We start from the raw sequence: 11,587 nt of genomic DNA, 5'->3' as shown, positions 1-11,587 counted from the left end.
GTGGAGACGATGCTGCGGCGCTCGGCGCGCTGCCTCATGGAGGGCAAGCAGCTGCTGGTGATCGGCGCGGGCGGCGTCAGCAAGAAGTTCGTGTGGGAGGCGGCGCGCGACTACGGGCTCAAGGTGGGCGGGGCGCGGGGCGGGGCTGGACCCGACCTCCCGACCTGAGTGGTGGAGGCGGTGCCCTGGGAGCGGGGAAGGGGAGCGGGGTGAGCCACGGGGCGGGGCCAGCATCGCTAGGGGCGGGGCCTGAGCTGGGCGTGCCCAGGAGCAGGGGTGCGGCCCACCGTCCCGCCCAGGTTAGAAGTCAACTCTTTTTTTTTGTTTTATTTACTTTTATTTTTTTTTTTTTTGAGAGAGAGAGAGACAGCACGAGAAGGGGTGAAAGAGACAGAGAGAGTGAGACAGAAACAGCACGAGCAGGGGAGGATCAGAGAGAGAGGGAGACACAGAATCCGAAGACAGGCTCCAGCTTGTCAGCACAGAGCCTGACGCGGGGCTCGAACCCTCAAACCGTGAGATCATGACCTGAGCTGAAGTCGGACACTTAACCGACTGAGCCACCCGGGCGCCCCAGAAGTCAATTCTTTTTCGCCTCTGGCAGAATTCTGTTTCTGCCCTGGTGTAAGAGGTCCCTGGGGAGGGAGCCCTCCCTGGCAAAAAGCAGAGCAGAAGGGCTGGAGGGCCTGGGGCGTCCATCAGTGTTAGTATCTGAAGCGGGACCCTGAAGGCCAGGCTGAGGAGCCTGGCCCTATCCTGCAGGATATCCTGAATTCTTGAGGGCATGAGGAAGGTGCTGGGGAGCAGCTTACAGATCCCAAATCAAGTTCACAGCAGTGGCCTCACGTCAAAGATTCTGGAGCCATGCTGGCAGAGTAGGCATTCTTATTGGCCCTGAACAGATAGACCAGAGGTCAATGACTCGGTTCTTCGTGGCCCTAATCTACCACAGTGACCTCCTCTCCCGGAAATCCTCCCCTCTAGCCATTCCTATGCCTTGTCAACTCCCTGCCGCGCACTTTGTGTTCACTTGGAATGTCTTTCCGCTCTTCATGCCGCCTAGTGTTACAGTGTAGACAGCCACCCTCCCCTCCCTCCTCAGGAGCTGTCTCTGCCCTGGCTACCAGTTGCTTTGTGTCTATGTACCCCCAGCGGGCAGTGAGATTTGGGGCATAGGGCCCCACTGGATTCCTTTATGGACACCCCCCTCCCTACCAGGGTCAGAACTCTTTGGGTGAATGACGACCAAGAACATGATGCCCAAAGCCACCAGACCACCGGTCCCAAACCCTAACCCTGGTGGTTTCCCTTCAAGCTCTGGTCAGAGTGAGAATGAGCCCACCAGCACCCCCACCTCTTTGCTCCAGCCCCCGCCCACCCAGATCACACCCTTGCCCTCCTGCCATCTTTCCTCTGGCTGATTCTCACTCAGCCCCCGACAGAAGCATCGCCTCCTTTGGGAGGTCTTCCTTCCCCTTCAGGCTGGGCTAAGTGTGCCATCTCTACACCTTCATTTACTCATCATCAACAAGTATTTCCTGAGAGCTTAGAGCTGGTGGATCTATCTCCCCTGGAGGGCCCAGAACACATTCTTGCGGGGGGGGGGGGCATCCTTTCCCCAGCGTCCACACAGGCTGACCTGGGTGTGTTGCCCTCTGGTGGTTTCTGCAGCTGCACCTAGTGGAGTCGGATCCCAACCACTTCGCATCCCAGCTGGTGCAGACTTTCATCCACTTCGACGTGACGGAGCACCGGAGGGATGAAGAGAACGCGCGCTTGCTGGCGGAGCTGGTGCGGGCACGCGGCCTGCAGCTCGATGGCTGCTTCTCCTACTGGGATGACTGCCTTGTGCTCACGGCCTTGCTCTGCCAGGAGCTGGGGCTGCCCTGCAGCCCCCCCGCCGCCATGCGCCTGGCCAAGCAGAAGAGCTGCACCCAGCTGCACCTGCTGCGCTGCCAGGGCCCGCCCTGGCCCGCGCCCTCCCTCCATGCTGTGCCCTGCTGCCCTCTGGAGAGTGAGGCTGACGTGGAGAGGGCCGTCCACCAGGTGCCCCTGCCAGGTGTCATGAAGCTGGAGTTTGGGGCAGGCGCAGTGGGGGTGCGGCTGGTGGAGGATGCCCCCCAGTGCCACGAACACTTTTCCCGGGTCACCCGCGACCTGCAGGGTGAGGCCGATCACCCCGGCATTGGGCTGGGCTGGGGGAACGCCATGCTGCTGATGGAGTTCATTGAGGGCACCGAGCACGATGTGGACCTGGTGGTGTTCGGGGGGCGACTGTTGGCCGCCTTCGTCTCCGACAATGGCCCCACGAGGCTGCCTGGCTTCACCGAGACGGCAGCCTGCATGCCCACCGGGCTGGCACCGGAGCAGGAGGCACAGCTGGTGCAGGCGGCCTTCCGCTGTTGCCTGGGCTGCGGGCTGCTGGATGGCGTCTTCAACGTGGAGCTCAAGCTGACCGGGGCCGGGCCGAAACTCATCGAGATCAACCCCCGCATGGGCGGCTTCTACCTGAGGGACTGGATCCTGGAGCTCTACGGTGTGGACCTGCTGCTGGCCGCCACCATGGTGGCCTGTGGCCTGCGGCCCGCCTTGCCCACCCACCCACGTGCCCGTGGCCACCTGGTGGGCATCATGTGCCTGGTGTCCCAGCACCTTCAGGCGCTGAGTTCCACTGCCAGCCGTGAGACCCTGCAGGCTCTGCACGACCGGGGCCTGTTGCGCTTCAATCTGCTGGAGGAGGTCCTGGTGCCTGGTGACTACGAGGAGCCCTACTGCAGCGTGGCTTGTGCGGGGCCCAGCCTGGCTGAGGCTCGTCTCCGCCTGCTGGGCCTCTGCCAGGGTCTGGGCCTCGATGGGCCCCACTACCCTGTTGCCCACTTCCTGTCCCACTTCAAATAGTGCCTCGCTTCCTATAGCCCTGCCCCAATGATGGCAGGGCTCCCTCGGAGGCCTCAGGTGTGTTCCAGAGTGGCAGGGCCATTTGACATTAAGGCCTCCTGGGTTTGAGGGCCACAAAAGAAAGTATCTTGCGGTGGGGGGGGGGCACTGGCCCCTCTTGCTGTCAGTCCAGCCCAAAGGCCCCAATTCTGTCCCAAGACTCTAGCCATGAAGAAGCAGCAACAGCTGCATGCTCGCACAAACACACACCCACACACACACACACACAAACACACACGCGTGCCCCAGGGAGGTGGGAGTTGGCCCAAACTTAGCCCATCCTTGTCATTTCTCCAGGTCTGCCTCTCTCCCTGCCGCCTACAGGAAGAGAGAAGCCGGCTGGTGCCAGGCCTTGGATAAGTCCTATAAAAACCCGAGATGGAACCCTGTCTTATTCTCACCCCTCATTTAGCAAATTCCAGGATATTTCTAGAGCCTGCTGACAACTTTAGGCAGTGCCCCGCCTGCTTGTTTGGCCTGAGCAGTAGAAGCAGGTGACCTGGGGTCAGCAGTAACTATCTCCTCTCCAGGCAGACACTAGTGCCCCATTCTACAGATGAGGAAACGGGCTCAGGGAGGAACAACCACTGCCTCAAGGTCACACCACAGAAGATGGGGCAACAAGATACGAGGTCCAGGTTTCCATTTTTACTGTCTTATGTGCCCACTCAGCTTCTAAACCCCACTCACCTCCCTGTCCTAATTCATATTCGGCCTTAAGACAAGTGAACACCTTCTCCACCAAGCTTTGGTGCTTTGGCCTCTGTCATAACTAACTCGTGTTGGCAGAGGAGAGTCTACACTCCCTTCCTAATTCAGGGGAGGCTGTTTTAATAACTCTGCACAGCACGGAAGCTGTGAGCAGCTCCACACGCACCCCTCTCCAAATAAAGGCTTATGGACTAATGAAATATCTGGCATCTGGTTCTTGCAACTTGAACAACACCCCTGGGTTCAGCAAGATGGGAGGTGGGGACAGGAGGAGGGAGAGATGACTAGGGGACACCTGTGGCATCTGGAGCTAAGGATAAAATACACTGGCCAGGCCTCTGGGGTGACTGTAAGCAGGGGCCTGCCATGGTCACCCACAACGGGGCCCAAACCTGAGTGTCTGTGGAGGGTGGGATTTCAACCAGAGGGCCACATCCAACCAGATAAAACCTCCTCCAGGGTGGAGACTCCTGAGTTCTGTCCATCTGAGTTCATATTTAACCTCCCGAACTGGAATGCGCATCCAGACAGCCGCCAGCAATCAGAACTCATCCAAGACCTGGTTTGGCCCAAATTCACACACACACACACACACACACACACACACACACACACACACACCGCCCCCAAGCCCGATCCAACAAGAATCCATGCCCAAATCTAAAGTCACAGACTAGGTTTGGTGTATTCATTCATTCATTCATTCATTCATTCATTATTTTAACCAAGTTTTTAGCACCTATTCTGTACCAGGTAGCAAAATTACGAAATGTACTTAAATTGGCATAGCGGCAAACTCCAGCACAAGCCCATATTTACGGGTGGATTGAGACCCAAACCCTTTCCGGCAAGAACCTGGCAAAGAAGCCCAGCCTCCTGGGCGTGGATCCGTCACCCAGTAAATGCTTTGACTGGCAGGGTCCCCCAGGCAGGTGGCACATTAAGGAGACTGAGATGCAGCTGCCTCTCTTTCAGGGGCAAACAGGGAGACACGACCTGCCTTTGGCCACCCAGCCAGCGCCCGGCCACCCAGCCAGCGCAGAGCTTGAACGGGGCTGAGAATTAAGTTTACAGCCATACCTGCATGTGCCTCTGTCTCATGCAAACTCAAAGTCTCCCCAGAACCAAGATGAGCGCCTTCCAGGTAGCTCTTGTCCGGTGCCGCCCCGGGGAAGCAGTGCTGCCGAGACTGAGTGGGTCGGGCCAAAGAGGGTTAAGCCGGCTTTGGCATCGCGGCACTCTGGAACTACAGTTCCCGAGAAACCTTGCGCTGGGCGCCATCTTTCCTCCCCTCCAGACTAAACTGGCCTGTGGGAGGGAGGGGAAGCCCTATACGTCATCGGCGCGCGGCCGCGGCCTCGGTCGCGGAATGATTATGTACAGACTCTCCGCCTCCAGGACTGTCAGTCCGAGCGCGGCCGAGCTAGGGCCGAGGGGCCCGCTGGGCCGGCGCCGCTATGGCGGCCGTGTTTGACCTAGACCTGGAGACGGAGGAAGGCAGTGAGGGCGAGCCAGAGTTCAGCCCCTCGGTGAGTGGTCCTCCTGGTTGCGGCTCGATCCTGCAACCGATCCCATCCCTAGGCGGTGGAATCGCGCTGGCTTCCCCCAGCGGGTGTCTCAGATCCCGGCCCCTATTCAGCTCACCCATCCTCACCCATCACCCAGCCACCCATCCCGACCGGTCTTCCAGGCCCCCAGCCCTTCCCCTGGTTCTCCCTTTTCTGCCCTCGGCCACTCCTCCCCAACGCTGGCCCATCGCCCGCTAGCTCCCATTCCTTACCCCCTCCTCTCCTGGGCCAAGTGATCCAGCTTGAAGGGGAGGGCTCCTGGGACCCTCCTTGGCTCTTACCCCTCGGTTTCTCACAGGACGTGTGTCCCCTTGGCGAGTTGAGGGCGGCTGGCCTGGAGTGAGTGAGGGTTGTGTCGGGGCGGGGGGCGCCGGGAGGGAAGGGGCTGCGGAGGGAGACAGGGGCGTACTGGAGCCTTGCCCCCATTAGCCTCTTGTGTCATTAGGCCTGTGGGACACTGTGAGGAGGTGGAGCTGACAGAGACCAGTGTGAACCTGGGCCCTGAGCGCATTGGGCCCCACTGCTTTGAGCTGCTGCGTGTGCTGGGCAAGGGGGGCTACGGCAAGGTACGCGCCCTTCCCCACTGGTCTCCCTGCCTCAGTCTTGCAGCAGCAAAGGGTCTCAAAACTAATCAGCGGAGCCTCCCTAGATCTCTGAAATAAAACCATAAAGGAGGGAAAGGCAAATCCTCTCAGAGTCAACCTTGACATTTTTACTGCCCCACCCTGGGGTGGACCTAGGCCTCTTGGTCTCGCTGCCAGAGCTTCAGGGTGGAGCTTGTTGAAGGTTGGATGTGGATACGGAGAGAGAAGTTGAGCCTGTCTCCCCTGCCCTACAGGTGTTCCAGGTGCGAAAGGTGCAGGGCACCAACTTGGGGAAAATATATGCCATGAAAGTCCTGAGGAAGGTGAGTCATTTGTTCGGCCACCAAGTCCTCACTCGGGGGCTGCCCTACCCCAAGCGCCCCTGCAGGCTTCAGGAAGGTAGTAGTGAACATGATGGAGGAAATGGATGGGCAGTTGCTGGTTTATTGTCAATTGCGGATATATTGTTTTTATTTATTTATTTATTATTGAGAAACAGAGACAGAGCATGAGCAGGGGAGGGGCAGAGAGAGAGGGAGACACAGAATCCGAAGCAGGCTCCAGGCTCGGAGCTGTCAGCACAGAGCCCGATGCGGGGCTCGAACCCACGAACTGCGAGATCATGACCTGAGCTGAAGTCAGACACTTAACCGACTGAGCCCCCCGGGCGCCCCTATCATTTTATAGTAATTCTCACCCACGGGCTATTTTGCCTCCCAGGGGACATTTGGGAATTTCCACATTTTCTAGTCACAACTGGAGAGGGTGCCACCGGTATCCAGTGAGGAGAGGCTGGGGTGCTGCTAAACACCCTCCAGTGTACCAGACAGTGCCCACAACGAAGCATTACGTGCCCAAGTGGAGAAATACCTCTAGAGGAGGGTGACCATTGTCACAGCAGAATTACAGAGAAATACAATGGCGCGAGAAAGGGTGGCAGGAGGGTAATGGCTGGACGGACGAAAGGAGCCCGAGGCGCCCACCTTCAGACCAGTCCCCGCCTCTTCAGGCCAAAATTGTGCGCAACGCCAAGGACACAGCACACACGCGGGCTGAACGGAACATTCTAGAGTCAGTGAAGCACCCCTTCATTGTGGAACTGGCCTATGCCTTCCAGACCGGCGGCAAACTCTACCTCATCCTCGAGTGCCTCAGTGGTATGAGTGCGGGCCCAGCCGGGGATCCAGCCAGGAAGCCCTGGGAGCTCTGGGGGAGCCCGGAGGATGTGGTGTGTAGAATGGCTTAGGGGGCCCCCACGCTCATCCATCTGTCTGTCCATCGGTCCCTCCATTCATTCACTCATTCATTTCAGCAAACGTCTGTCCAGCACCTCCTGTGTCCCTCCCCTGTACTGAGGGTGGCTGGGCACAGCGGGGGTTCATACAGAACCCCAGGGTCTTGTTTTGTCCACCTCCACCACCCCTTCATGTCCTGCTCGTCTCTCCTGGGTGCCCTGTGGCTGGTCAGGTCCCAGATCCGGCCAGTTCACTTTCGGCAGTGTCCTCCATCATCTCCGCTCTCTCGAGGGGAGGGCACAAGTCACAGTTGTTTCCTAACCGGGCCCGAGGCCTTCAGCTCACCCTCTTCCTAATGTCTCCTCCACGGACTCCCAGGGTGCTCGTTGTCTTGCCATGGCACGCAGTTGTCCCCAACGCTCCTACTCACAATCTGGGCTCCTTGTAACTGCCCACATAAGTCTGGTGCCCCCTGTTGGCCATGAAGTGCGGGGCCTGCCCCCTCCCCACGCCCCATCGGCCCCAGATGGGCCCCATGAGCTCCAGGATCTGCGTGTGTCTCAGCGCCCCCTTAATTCTCATTGCCACCATGGGCTGCGTCCCCTCACGTCGGGAGTAATTTGGTCTCCTCTGTGAGATTTTTTGGGTGAAGCTCTTCCGGCTGTTGCATCAGTCTGGCATATTAGAGCACGTGTGTGCATGTCTGTCTCCCCATTAGACTGAGCTTCCTGAGGGCAATGGCTGGGTCTCTGCATCTCTGTGTCCCCAGCTTCACCCCGCACAGGGCCAGACACCGAGTAGGCGTCGGTAGATGTTTGCTGAATTGAATTGAATCCCCACGGCAGCTCTGTGAGGCAGGTAGGGCCGGCATTATAAGTCCCGCTCTCCCCCGAGAAGAAACCAAGATTCAGAGAGCAAAGGCACCTGCTCCCCGCCCACAGCTGCTGACGTGTTTGTGTCGCAGGCGGTGAGCTCTTCACGCATCTGGAGCGAGAGGGCATCTTCCTGGAAGACACAGCCTGGTAGGTATTAGGTCTGGCCTCTCCGCAGAGCCAAGCCCCACCCCTACCCTCGCCTTCACCCTGTCCCGTCTCTGCAGTTTCTACCTGGCAGAGATCACGCTAGCCCTGGGCCATCTCCACTCCCAAGGCATCATCTACCGGGACCTCAAACCTGAGAACATCATGCTCAACAGCCAGGGTGCGCACGTGTGCCTCACCCCCACCCCTGCAGCTGCCTCTGCGGGTCGGAATCTGCGGGGAGGGCTGAGGAGCACCGTGCAGCGAGCCAGGGCCCTGACTACCCTCTCCCACGTCTTCCTCAGGCCACATCAAACTGACAGACTTTGGACTCTGCAAGGAGTCGATCCACGAGGGCGCTGTCACCCACACTTTCTGTGGCACCATTGAGTACATGTCAGTGGAAGCTGGCTGGGGCCTGGGGTCGGGGGACCTGCCAGGAAAGGCCTGGCCTGACTGATGGTTTCGCCTGGCCCCCAGGGCCCCTGAGATTCTGACGCGCAGTGGCCACAACCGGGCGGTGGACTGGTGGAGCCTGGGGGCCCTGATGTATGACATGCTCACTGGATCGGCAAGTCCAGCCTCCGTGGGAGGAGGGGGGACGGGGAGGGAGGGGGTCCTCATCCTGGGCAGGGGCAGGGCCCGGGGTGGAGCCCGCAAGTCTCCTCTCGCCCTCTGCTTTCTCCAGCCGCCCTTCACTGCAGAGAACCGGAAGAAAACCATGGACAAGATCATCAAAGGGAAACTGACGCTGCCCCCCTACCTCACCCCAGATGCCCGGGACCTCGTCAAGAAGGTGGGCTCCGCGGGCGCCCGGGTGGCTTGCTCAGTTAGGCGTCCAGACTCTCGATTTCAGCTCGGGTCATGATCTTATGGTTACCGAGTTCGAGCTCCTGTGCGAGCTGGCTTGGGATTCTCTGTCTCTCAGAATAAATAAATTAAACAAACAAACAAAAACAAGGTGGGGCTCTATCCTGCCCCCGGGCCAGCCCCCATGTCTTCTAGGCCCTGTATGGGGTCCTCCGGGCTGTGGGACGGCCCTGCTTGTGCAGCACGTCTTTGGGACGAAGCAGCACCTGCTTTGGGGTCCCAGACACTGAGTTCGGGCCCTAGCCCTGTGGTGGGCCAACCGCCGACCCTGCGCGTGTCCCTAGTCCAAGTCCTCCGGCCCTGAAACAAGACGTTTGTGATGTGCTAGCTGCTTTCCCACTGAGAAGACAATCGCTGGGGGGAAAGTGGCAGCGTGGGCTTGGAGGCTGGATCCCTGCTGAGGTTCCCTGGGGGGATCCCAGGGACCCGGTGCCTTTCTGAAGGCTTCATGGGGAAGGGCCCCTGGGACCAAAGCTGGGAGGTCCCAGGGTGGCCCGTGGGTGGAGACCACATTCCAGGGGCCCTCTCTTTCCTCTTCCTTGCCCATCTCACCTTTCCCTGCCCCAGCCAGCCCCAGCCAGCCCTGCTGGGAACGCAGAGGAACACACAGTCAGTGCCTCTCCCCTAGACCCTACCCTCTGCCTTTGCCCTGCAGTTTCTGAAGCGGAATCCCAGCCAACGGATCGGGGGTGGCCCTGGGGACGCTGCTGATGTGCAGGTGGGTCTGGGAGCACCAGGAGAGGGCAGGGCTGAGCCCCCAGAGGACAGAGGGCAGGAAGGGCCTTAGGGCAGAGGGAGCTACTGAGGGAGCTGAGGAGGGTGAAATGGTGGGATGTTTAGAGGCACTCTACCCACAGAGACACCCCTTCTTCCGGCACATTAATTGGGATGATCTCCTGGCTCGCCGCGTAGACCCTCCTTTCAGGCCCTCTCTGGTGAGTGGAGGTCCCATCGGCCTGGGGGGCCAGGTGGAGGACCCGTTTGGATACCCCCTGACCCCGCCTCCCCATTCGGGGCACACACAGCAGTCAGAGGAGGACGTGAGCCAATTTGACGTCCACTTCACGCGGCAGACGCCGGTCGACAGTCCTGATGATACAGCCCTCAGTGAGAGCGCCAACCAGGCCTTCCTGGTGAGGTCCCTTGTGGCCTGGGGGTTACCGGGCCACGGGCCAGATGGTGGCTAAGGGGCGGGGGGTGCTGAGCGTTGCCCAGCCCTGTCTCTGCCCTCGTCCCCAGGGCTTCACGTACGTGGCACCCTCCGTCCTGGACAGCATCAAGGAGGGCTTCTCCTTCCAGCCCAAGCTCCGCTCCCCTAGGCGGCTGAACAGCAGCCCCCGGACCCCAGTCAGGTACCGCAGGGGAGGGGGCGTGCGTAGCTGGAGGGAGAGGCCAGTTCTGGCTCTGCCCACCCACCCCAGGGCTAGCCTCCACCTTCCCTTCTACTCCTGGGCCCCCTTGTGGCATGGGCTGCCTGGCCAGGCACTTGACCTCACAGCCTGTGAGGCGGGGGTGGGGGGGAGTTGGCCCTCTGACCCCGGTGTGGGTAAGTGGTGACTCAGCCTTGGTTTCTCCTGCAGCCCCCTAAAATTCTCACCCTTTGAGGGATTCCGGCCCAGCCCTGGCCCAGTGGAGACCACAGAGCCCCCCCTACCTCCTCTCCTGCCACCGCCACCACCACCCTCGAGCTCTGCCCCCCTCCCCATCCGACCCCCCTCAGGGACCAAAAAGTCCAAGAGGGGCCGTGGGCGTCCTGGGCGCTAGGAGGACCCTCGGCCAGTTCCAGAGGCCTGGAGGTGTGAGTGTGTGTGAGTGTGTGTGACAGCGCGTCTCTGCTGAGGGTGGCTGTGCCCTGAACCATGCCCGTGAAGGGCCACCGGCTGTGGCCGTGCAGTGGAGGGGCCTTGCCACCCAGCTGGCCTCCCGCAGCTGAGCTGTGCCCTTGGAGAATTAAACTATTGAATCATGGCACTGACCTGGCTCTTCCCTTGGACTTCTAGGAGGCAGGACTTGGGGGAGGGGGTGCCGGGAGGAGCCCCTGCTTAGAGACGAGAAGGGTCACCACAGGACCACAGAGCCACAGGGCTGGAGGGCTTTTATTTCAGGTGGCTGCCCCGTGCCCACAGGGATGGGTGGCCTTCCTGGTGGGGACAGGCATGCGCAGCTCTGGGGACGGAGTGGGTTGGGGAGTGATAGTCTGAGAGTCTCTGTCTGGGGGTGTGGGTGACAGCGGATCCAGGGCAGGCTGTGTCCAAGCAGCCATGGTGGCTTGGGAAGCAGGGGCACGGTGACGGGGATGTGACACCACGCTGGCTCCTACAGGGCGGTGACGTGGAGGTCCTGGCCCCCGGCTGCTTCGGCGCTGTCGTCCCAGGCCGCACTGCCAGCAAAGGCGTGCAGGTCACTCAGCAGGGCTTCGGCACTGCCCCCTGAGCCTGCCGGCCCCTGGGAGCTGAGGCCCAGGCAGGCCCCGTCGGTGTTACTGTCACATGCTTCCTCCGTGGTCTCTGGGACCTGCCGGGGGCCGGGCCCCTCTGCGCACCGCTGCTCCTCTTCCCGGGACTCCGGCTCCTCCAGGCCGCCAACCAGATGGTAGTCCTCTTCCACGTCCTGCTCGTCCTGCTGCCGCTCTGGGTCCTCATCGGGTGACCCCGGCTCAGCCC

The 11,587-nt window shown here is 60.5% G+C and overlaps 3 protein-coding genes across 10 annotated transcripts in view; 2 read left to right on the top strand and 1 right to left on the bottom strand.

The window, feature by feature from the left end:
- The window catches only part of CARNS1 (carnosine synthase 1), a 6,228-nt gene extending 2,386 nt beyond the window's left edge, over positions 1-3,842 (top strand). Inside the window, 2 exon segments of the mRNA XM_029957299.1 lie at positions 1-123; positions 1,672-3,842. The exon segment at positions 1-123 is cut by the window's left edge and continues 101 nt beyond it. Of these exon segments, the coding sequence (XP_029813159.1) occupies positions 1-123; positions 1,672-2,898 (1,350 nt within the window). The 3' untranslated portion in view covers positions 2,899-3,842.
- A 1,189-nt stretch (positions 3,843-5,031) lies between these two features.
- On the top strand, positions 5,032-10,895 carry RPS6KB2 (ribosomal protein S6 kinase B2). Of its 8 annotated transcripts, none has more exons than XM_029957740.1 (15): positions 5,032-5,177; positions 5,515-5,555; positions 5,662-5,782; positions 6,055-6,123; positions 6,810-6,957; positions 8,000-8,057; positions 8,135-8,235; positions 8,360-8,450; positions 8,535-8,625; positions 8,743-8,850; positions 9,580-9,642; positions 9,782-9,859; positions 9,953-10,057; positions 10,164-10,276; positions 10,505-10,895. In XM_029957740.1, the coding sequence occupies exons 1-15, from the start codon at positions 5,106-5,108 to the stop codon at positions 10,686-10,688; spliced, it is 1,443 nt and encodes a 480-aa protein (XP_029813600.1). In that variant the 5' UTR covers positions 5,032-5,105; the 3' UTR covers positions 10,689-10,895. The 8 variants fall into 8 exon arrangements, 7 of the variants coding, with proteins under 7 accessions (XP_029813600.1, XP_029813604.1, XP_029813605.1 ...); XM_029957739.1 differs by having other exon boundaries at positions 5,033-5,177; positions 9,950-10,057; XM_029957743.1 differs by lacking the exon at positions 5,515-5,555 and having other exon boundaries at positions 5,089-5,177; positions 9,950-10,057.
- Positions 10,896-11,002: 107 nt separating this feature from the next.
- On the bottom strand, positions 11,003-11,585 carry PTPRCAP (protein tyrosine phosphatase receptor type C associated protein; the record flags this gene model as incomplete). The annotated part of the gene is made up of 1 exon (XM_029957376.1): positions 11,003-11,585. A coding segment is annotated over one exon (345 nt), but the record flags the coding sequence as incomplete, so codon positions are not given.
- Between the last annotated feature and the right edge of the window lie 2 nt (positions 11,586-11,587).

Source organism: Suricata suricatta, chromosome 11 (assembly GCF_006229205.1).
Source record: "Suricata suricatta isolate VVHF042 chromosome 11, meerkat_22Aug2017_6uvM2_HiC, whole genome shotgun sequence".
Classification (NCBI taxonomy): domain Eukaryota; kingdom Metazoa; phylum Chordata; class Mammalia; order Carnivora; family Herpestidae; genus Suricata; species Suricata suricatta.
This window is presented reverse-complemented; position numbering and strand designations above follow the sequence as displayed.